At 43.4% G+C, this 9,175-nt stretch overlaps 1 protein-coding gene across 11 annotated transcripts in view; it reads left to right on the forward strand.

Annotated features, from left to right (window-relative positions):
- LOC131128603 (tetratricopeptide repeat protein 28-like) overlaps window positions 1-9,100 on the forward strand; it is a 245,366-nt gene extending 236,266 nt beyond the window's left edge. For 9 of the 11 annotated variants that reach the window (XM_058071604.1, XM_058071603.1, XM_058071602.1 and 6 more), the window contains 11 exons: window positions 2,691-2,835; window positions 2,945-3,124; window positions 3,224-3,768; window positions 3,899-4,146; window positions 4,219-4,343; window positions 4,421-4,652; window positions 4,880-4,956; window positions 5,533-5,556; window positions 6,200-6,329; window positions 6,420-6,527; window positions 6,614-9,100. In XM_058071604.1, coding sequence (XP_057927587.1) covers window positions 2,691-2,835; window positions 2,945-3,124; window positions 3,224-3,768; window positions 3,899-4,146; window positions 4,219-4,343; window positions 4,421-4,652; window positions 4,880-4,956; window positions 5,533-5,556; window positions 6,200-6,329; window positions 6,420-6,527; window positions 6,614-8,217 — 3,418 coding nt within the window. In that variant the 3' untranslated portion in view covers window positions 8,218-9,100. The remainder of the gene's footprint in view (window positions 1-2,690; window positions 2,836-2,944; window positions 3,125-3,223; window positions 3,769-3,898; window positions 4,147-4,218; window positions 4,344-4,420; window positions 4,653-4,879; window positions 4,957-5,532; window positions 5,557-6,199; window positions 6,330-6,419; window positions 6,528-6,613) is intronic. The other 2 variants (XM_058071607.1, XM_058071606.1) reach the window with 2 other exon arrangements.
- Window positions 9,101-9,175: the final 75 nt, after the last annotated feature.

Raw genomic sequence — 9,175 nt, forward strand, 5'->3', positions numbered from 1 at the left:
CCTTTATTAAATAGACTGAGTAGAGCCAAGCCTCTAAAGCCCCTATCATCTGTCTGTTCTGATGAGGCGGGTCCATGTGTCCATATACATGCCACACCAGTGTGTGTAGGTATTTGTCTGGCCTGTCTCTTTGTTGGTGCACATTGACTGTGGAGATTTCCGTGTGTGTAGCTTGGTTAAAGCGTCATTTAATGATTCTAAGCAAAGCACTCATTTACACTGGTGCTGATTGGTATTGTACACCAATATATTACGGGCATGTGTGAATGTGTGTGTGACTGGTTCATATTTCCCTGTCCTCGTCCTCTATTGAGCCTCTCTTTGATGAGAGGGCAATTCCATCTTTAATTGAGTCTTGGTTCTCATTAAGCTCATTTAATGGTCTCTCGGGAATAATCCACCATTCTTTTGGGCCTCAAAAAAGCCAAGAAATATAAAGCTCCTGGTGCTGTTGAGCCTATCATCGATCTCAATGTTACAGCAAAAGAGGACGAAGAAAACGTCATCGTCTTGAATTCATACATCTCTGGGTTATGATGATGAACTGCATGGGAACTGCATTCTGTGCTGCTGTACTGCTTACATGTTCACATTTAGGGCCTCAAGGATACTGTTGTCTTGCTTGAGCGATACATAATTAATAGAAATATCAAATATTCAGTAGATTATCACATATTCTTTAATCAAATTAAATATTACAATGAGATTTGAGGTTAATTTGATGATAAAATCTTAAAATACGAGAATTTATATGCATCCACATTTGTTTGTATACATGCTTAATTATTGCGTAACAAGATTATTTCCCGCTCTTGATATGGTCAATATGTCAAATAAGAAAAATCAACAAATTAGTTTTGTCCTTTATTTTATGTGCAGTTACATATTTTATGTTGTCTTGATTCCCACATTAGACACCCACACTAGTGAACAATCATTCTCTGCCTGCTTACCCTCTTCACTTGACACTCACATTGTCTTGGATTATCCCTTTACTCCTCTCTCATTCTTCCATCCTGTCAGGCTAACAAATGATTGTTTGCTTTCCATCCAGGCTCATGCCAAGGGCTGACAGAGAAAAAGGCAGGGTTGAGAGGCTTTAGGAGAAGCTAGTGGCCCCCGGCTCCCATAAGGGTCGGCTAGATGCCTTTTGGCTGGGACTCGGAAGAAAGAGCAGATGGAGGCTTGTGACAAGTATGGCAATAAAACCTGGCCCTGTGCTCCTACTGCACCAAGGCTTTTCTACCCTATGGTCATCATTAGCAAGTTCTCAGTATGTTGAGTCTTCTTTCTCAAACAGAGAGCACAATGGAAACGCATTGCAATGTATTGCAGAAATAATTAATAATGCATAGAAGCCATGGTTTTAGATATTATGTTTACAAGCCACCTCTTTCCCTAAGAATTTGGAATCCAATGCAACTGCAGTGTTGCAGACTACCACAGTCTAATACTGCCACCCAGTGGAGACATGCAGTATACAGTACTTGCTCTGTGGCTTGGGTATACTGCTTGTCCTCATTAGGATATTGAGTGACCTGGAGCCCGTCCCACCTCAAATTCACATCTACGATATGCACAATTATCCTTCTCCCATTAGCTAAACACAAACAGGCAGAACATGAAAACTCCACACAGTTTTCCAAGGCAGATTTGAGCCTGATCTTCAGACTGTGAAGCTTCCTATATCACTAGGCCTATCACTTAATATATTATACTGTATTTTGACGTAGCTCTACTCTTGTAACACTTAAATGGATAGTTGGGATTATACGTAGCTCGAGACAATGGCAAAGTTGTTTAATAACAAAGTCTGTGACAGGAAAACGATGGAATTTTTAGGACGACACTTCCTTGGATAACTACAAGTACGTACCATTTTTTAAAACCCCTATAGCTCTCATGTTGCAGTGATCGCCTTCCGAGCATCTAAACACTGTGAAACACACAACAATGGACAGGCAGGAGCGTGAAGTGATACGACAGCAGAGAAAGTAGAGCGATGTGTGAGGTGTCATTTTTTCTTGTAGGCATTTTTGTGATTCAAATGTATCATGCTTTTGAGCGCGTATTGTTTTGAGAAGCCAAACTCTTTACTTAACTGTCCCCAGCAACTAGCTGGAACTACTTTCCTCAGCACCAAAATCCAACCAGAACTCTGCTCAGGGAGTGAGTCGCTGTTGACGGACTTCACAGCTTATGGGGGTGTCATACAACTTCATGTAAAAAAATTAGAACTATCCCTTTAACATATGATATCAAGGATGTTCTCAATCGGAACTTGTCAGCCAAAGAATGATGAAGGTGTTGTGTGACTCTTTTCCATACAAATCTTCAACATACCTCAATATTTGCATCGTAAAACAAGGGAAATGCTCCAGAAAAATAACAGAAAATGAGGGGAAAAAATGGGATAAGTCTCTTTTTTCACCAGCAACTGAACTGACTGAATGGACAGATGGTCATTGACACATTGACTGAATAACCAAAACAATTTTTTTTTGCTTTGATGCAATGTCATGTGGTATTAAATATGATATACCATAATCTCTACTAAGATGTAGAGGATTACTGTTTCTTCTCATTTTAAGATTTAGTGTACAACTTCATAAAGCAAATTGCAGAAATTACAGTTTCTAAACATAAATGGATCAGCAGTAAAAATGTCTGGACTGATATTTTTCCTGCAGGAGTTGCCAGAGCATGACCAGCCTGTTCAGTAACACCATGTCTCCTGCCAAAGATGGTTGTTCCTCCCTGCCTCGTCGCTCCAGCAACCTCGGGAAGCCTCCTCTCAGAGCACTTTATGATTTGCTTATTGCACCTATGGAGGGGGTGAGCATTACCTTTCTGAGCTCTGTAGCGCTGTGGGAGAGATGAGGCAGCACGCTGAACATATTATGTTCTAACTGTGCATATTTGTGCTTATTCCTTTCTCCTACAGGGTTTGATGCACTCCAGTGGGCCTGTGGGTAGACACAGACAACTAGTCATGGTGCTGGAGGGAGAACTTTACCTCATCCCCTTCGCTCTTCTCAAAGGAAGCTCATCCAATGAGTACTTATATGAGCGTTTTAGCCTCATTGCTGTTCCCTCAATCCAGGGCCTTGGATCCTGTACAAAGGTTGAACTTTCTATTAAGATATTTAGACAGAACAAGAAACACATTGATCTATATCATGTTGTTCCTAATGTAACCATTATTGTGGCGCTATGGCTTCAGGTTCACTCTCGGCGCCCTGGTCCAGCTGCATGCGGTGGTGTGTCAATGGCAGCAGTGGTGGGGAACCCGAGGCTGCCCTCACCTGTGATGGACCGCTGGCTGTGGGGGCCAATGCCCTCTGCCGAAGAGGAAGCTCTCATGGTAGCTGAGCTGCTTGGATGCCAACCTCTGTCTGGCACGGCAGCCACTAAAGAAAGGGTTATGAGTGCCCTTACACAAGCGGAGTGTGCCCACTTTGCAACTCACATTTCATGGAAATTAGCAGCACTGGTGCTAACCCCAAACCCAGAGAGTGTGCCTGGTGCAGCAAGTGCAAACGTGGGCGGTGGAACCATCGGCAGAGGTGCCAGGGGAAGGAGAGGAAGTAGTGGACGAGGCAGGAAAGGATCTATTGGAAGCAGTTACACCAATACAGAGTCTCTCCACCTGCAGGATGATAGCAGTGACGTGGAGAGTATGTGTGACAGTCCACCCTTACAGGAGTTTCTGCTGACAGCTGCTGATATATTGGACCTCAGGTTACCTGTCAAGTTGGTTGTGCTTGGGTAGGTGGGCTAGATTAGGCAACAAAAATAACCGTCAAAGGAAACTGCATATCTTAGAGTGCTAGAATAAACAGATGAAAGTCTCCTACTTCTTTCTAATAAGCCTTCTTTTATTGCTCTGTGTCATTAGCTCCTACCTGGAGTCCAGCAGCAAGGTGACGGCAGATGGTGTCGTGGGCTTGACCCGCTCCTTCCTAGCTGCAGGAGCTCAGTGTGTTCTTGTATCCTTGTGGCCTGTCCCTGTAGCAGCCTCCAAGGTTTTTGTTCACGCATTCTACACTGCCCTTCTGAATGGGACCAAGGCAAGTGCTGCCCTGGCAGATGCCATGAAAACTGTACAGAGCAGCAAGCAGTACTCACACCCCTCCAACTGGGCAGGTTAGTGTTAGTGTTCACCAATTGATTGAAAATCAATTTCATGAAGATCATAATGGCATATTTTCCATCCAGGATACATGCTGATTGGCAGTGATGTGAAATTGAACAGTCCCTCCTCTCTGATTGGGCAAGCTTTAGCAGAGATCCTACAGTATCCAGATCGTGCACGTGATGCTTTGAGAGTTTTACTCCACCTGGTTAGACATGGACACACAATAACTGTATTACAATGCAAAGATGTGCAGCGCTGATGCTACTATTGCCCCTCTTACAGGTGGAGAAGTCTCTTCAGAGGATCCAGAATGGTCAACGTAACTCCATGTACACATCACAGCAAAGTGTGGAAAATAAAGTTGGCGGAGTCCCGGGTTGGCAGGCCCTGTTGACCGCCGTGGGCTTTCGCCTTGATTCTGCAGGCACTGGAATCCCAGCAGCAGTTTTCTTTCCAACTGCTGACCCAGGAGACAGGCTCCAACAGTGCAGTACCACTTTACAATCACTTCTGGGTATGTAATGCACTGACATAATGTGTCATGTTACCCTGGGATTTTTGGCTTTGAATGAAGCTCTTGGATAGTAACATGTCACTAATGGATTTTTCAGGTGACCGTATAAAACTTAACAGAGGTCTGTGTATCACCCTATGTATTTGTGTTTGTTTAGTTATTGTTCTTGATGATTGTATATATCTGCTAGATTGACAAATAATGTATCCGGTCTTTCTGTCCCTCAGGTCTGCCACCTCAAGCCCTCCAGGCTTTGTGTAAACTCATCACAGCTTCAGAGGCAGGGGAGCAGCTCATCAATCGGGTATGGACACATCGAATGCACAGGATACATACAGTCATGAATATTATTTTTGGAACATTAAAGGAGTTTCTGACTAATTAGTAGCAAATATGTTTGTCATTACATAACTGTGTTATGTCAGGACTGGCTCTGTACTAATGCTCTGGCACCTCCAGCTTCAGTTTAATCTCTATGAAATGCGGTAGTGAAGCCTGCCTAACTAGCTTTGCTTCATGTATTGGGTTTTATCTAAAGTCCTGTTCTCTTACACCCATGCATGTGACGCCGACAATAATCTTAATCTCCATTTTCGTCTAACGTGAGGCAAGCACGTGTTTTAAATGGGCTCCCACTTATATGTGGCAACAAGCAGTTTTCACTGACTTGATTTTCAAGTAATTATCTTTGTGTAGGGAACATTAAACTAAATGCATAAAGCTTCTAAATCTTTTTTCCAGGGTATTATGTTAAACTGCTGTTTCTTGTTCATTGTTATCCCCCTCATTGACCTGAACCCCTGTGCGCTTTATGAATGGTCTGCGTGCATGCAATTAAAACCCTGTTCTCTCTTCCCTTCCCTTACTGTGCAATCTGAAGGCTGTTAAAAATATGGTGGCAATGGTAAGTGTGCCTTCACCTACCTGAACTCCATCCCACACTAGCCTGTTCCTGCTTCACCTTCTGTAACAGCACTATTAGTATGTAGACATAACGGCATGTTAGTACCTGTATGTTAATTATCTACATCCATAAAGTAGTGTAGCAAAACTTTACTGCATTCTATTAATCATGATCATACGTATGTCTTTACTCAAAGATTGAATGTATTTGGGATGTTTTACAGCCTTGGGTGAATGGTGGTAGAGGCCGTAAAGCTATTATTTAAAAGTGAATGGAGGATAAAAGCATGTTGCTACGTCATGTGGACAAAGCTGTCTCTGTTCCCAGCTAAGTAATCCATGCACAAACAGGCCATGACACATGTGGCTCGCCATAACATTCTCTTGCCCTTAAAGCCTATTCATGGCTCAAACAGATCAATGCTTTGTTGTGAATACTGTAGCTATACATACGTATGTATGGATTTTATGTGAATGTAGTGAATGCACAAACAATTATTTGGTTGGTTACAAAGGATTATACGAAAAAATAATAAACACCTTCAATTGCCTTGAAAAAAAAATATTTAACCAACGCAATCTATGTTTTCCCCTCTTATGTAATCACATTTTGTGCTGTTCTTCCTCTATGTGTCCTATTTTAGCTCCACCAGGTGCTAGTGCAGCTCCAGACTGGTGAGAAGGAACAAGACTTTTCTCTGTTGCCCATTCAGGTGTCTATTAGTGTGCAACTTTGGAGGTTGCCAGGATGCCATGAATTTTTAGCTGCACTTGGTGAGTCAACTCCTTCCCAATCATAGCTTCCCACATCACATCTAACAATGTACAGATATGTCATTTCTTTATCTTATCATGTGTGTGCAGGTTTTGACTTGTGTGAGGTAGGCCAAGAAGAAGTGGTGCTGAAAACAGGCAAGCTAGCCAACCGCCGCACATTGCACTTTGCTCTACAGTCTCTGCTGGCGCTTTTTGGTTAGTATTTGTGTTTTTATTTTTATGTGTCATGCTTGATGTGTTGCGCTGGTGTATTAATATTTGTTGTTCATCATATCATACAGATTCCACAGAACTGCCCAAGCGTCTGAGCCTAGACAGCTCATCTTCCCTTGAGTCTTTGGCCTCAGCACAGTCTGTTTCCAACCCCCTGCCAATGGGATACTCAAGCCTTCCCTTCTCTCCTCATTGCCTGGATAATCAGGCGTCAGATGCCATCTCTGTCTATAGCCTCAGCTCTGTGGCCTCCTCTATGAGCTTTGCTTCAAAGTCCGATAGCGACTTCCTTAGCCATCGGCACCGCAGTGGGGCTGCAGCATACTACGCAGCTCACAAGCACCCTCATGTTCCCCGTAGCCGCTCCTCTCCTCATGGAGCAGCGGCTGCTATTTCAGGAGTCCGAGGGGACGAGGAGGAATATGAGGGCTTCTCTATTATCAGTAGTGAACCACTCGGGAGCCACTGTGACTCTTTACCCTTGCCACCAGGCCACAGCCAGCGACACCACCGAGGCGGCAGAGGCTTTGTTGCTGGTTCCAGCACTGGTGCTGGAAGAGGCTACTCTGTATCAATTTCATCAAGAGGTAGTGTCAGCACCCCAACATCCCCAGTCAAAACATGCCTCATTCCCAGTCCAAACTCACCGTTTCAAAAGGTGGGTAAGGTGAGCAGCTCTGATACAGGTGAATCTGACCAGTCCAGTACTGAGACCGATAGTACTGTTAAGTCTCAAGAGGAAAAAAGTGCTCCTCTTGATCCTCAGGAGTTGGCCCAGAAGATTCTAGAGGAGACCCACAGCCATCTACGTGCTGTAGGTAGTCTACAACGAGCCAGGGCAGAAAGTGGAACTGCAGAAGGAAGTTCCCCACGGAATAGCACCTTCCGCTCTTCGGAAACGAGTGCTTTCAGCCGTCCGAACAGCAGCGCGAGTGGCAGAGCTCAGTCTTCCCCAAGACCCAAACCTCCCTCCCGTTCATCTTCGCTGCAAAAAATTAGCTCTGGCTACAATAGTCCTGCTGTCTCAGAGTCTTCCCAAAAGGACAGCAGCCATCCTTCCCCTACTTCAGACAGTCATTCACAGTTCAAATTGAAGTACCCAAGTTCCCCATACAGTGGTCACATATCTCGCTCCCCAAGTAATGTATCTCCCAGTTCTGGTCACCAATCCCCTGTTGGTAGTGCTCCATCTCCTGCTCTGTCCTACTCCTCCACAGGCTCTGCCACATCAGCCGACACCCCAGACCTTGATCGATTAAGAAGAGGGGTCATTGATGAAAAAGTTCAAGCCATTCATAATCTGAAGACCTTTTGGGCTAATGCTGCAGCCCAGCAACAACAACACCTCGGCCCTGTCAAAGCTGTTCACAGCTCTCCTAGTCCTCTGGCATCGGCCAGTAGGGATGTACTGAGCCTTCTAAACCTCTCTCCACGACATTGCTCCCCTAGTGATACCCAAGACAGCCTGGAGCTGCGGGAGCTGGGACTGCGGTCAATGGAGAGGGGGGGAAAGAACTCCAATGGGCATCACTGCTCCAGTCCCAATAAAGGGGCTCCATCACCTACTATTTCTACAAGCAGCAGTCCTGGTGCTCGTTCGATCAGACTGCCAGCTGGGAATGGATACAAATTCTTGTCGACTGGAAGATTTTTCCCTTCTTCAAAATGCTGAGAAATCCACTAATTATTACCCAGTGAGCTGAAGAAGTAGGTCACTCTTTGAGGGCTGTGATTGGCCAGCCAAGCTTTACAGACAATGAGAATGATTGGTGATTGGTCAGTGTGATTCACATGCCTGCAGTTTTGTCTGTGTTCAAAACTCTGTAAATGGCAAAGAGAAATACTCAATGACCTGATACTGTGTTTGTGTGTAACTGTTTGTCAGGTAAATGTAAATACCGTTTGGTCTTTTCCCTGAAACATTACTGTTTGTGTGGGCCAAAATGCAGCAAATACGACTGATTTCTTCCATTTTACATTTGTTTTTTAAAAGAATTAATGGTTATTATAGGTTGTTGTTGTTATTAATATTGTAATTATTATTATGTTTGTAAATTAATTATTGTGCTTCACAATCAGTATTAAGCGTTTTTATATTATTAAAAAATGAAGAAACATGTACCGGATAGAGTGGAAAAAAAGATTTAATATTTTTTATTGAAGTCAAAAAGGGCATTTTGCCCGGTTTCTTTGTGAATTGAGTGTCTGCTCTGAAGCATGGATTCTCTTGCTATTCAATGTTAATTAAGATGTATGACTTTTTAGCCCATGATTTTTTGAGGTTAAGATCAAGGTTTCATGACAACCATCTGTCATTTATCAGTAAACTGTTTCAATAAAAACAAAGAAAAATATTTTCTCTTTTGGATTATTTTGCAGTCTGCAACTACTATAATTTCTTGAATAGCCACATCATCTGCTGTCAATGAATTGGAATGAGGGTGTATACACTCATTGGACACTTCATTTGGATTTAATCGATTATAGATATGCCGTTACAAAAATGGTGATGCAAGCAATTCAAGTCAATAATAGCATCATCTGTTTTGTGCATGCATGTATGCCTAAGGATGTGGCTTAAGCGGATATAAAATGTGAAACAATTTGCTACTGTTCTGACTGTTCTACTG

This window comes from Doryrhamphus excisus, chromosome 4 (assembly GCF_030265055.1).
Source record: "Doryrhamphus excisus isolate RoL2022-K1 chromosome 4, RoL_Dexc_1.0, whole genome shotgun sequence".
NCBI lineage: Eukaryota > Metazoa > Chordata > Actinopteri > Syngnathiformes > Syngnathidae > Doryrhamphus > Doryrhamphus excisus.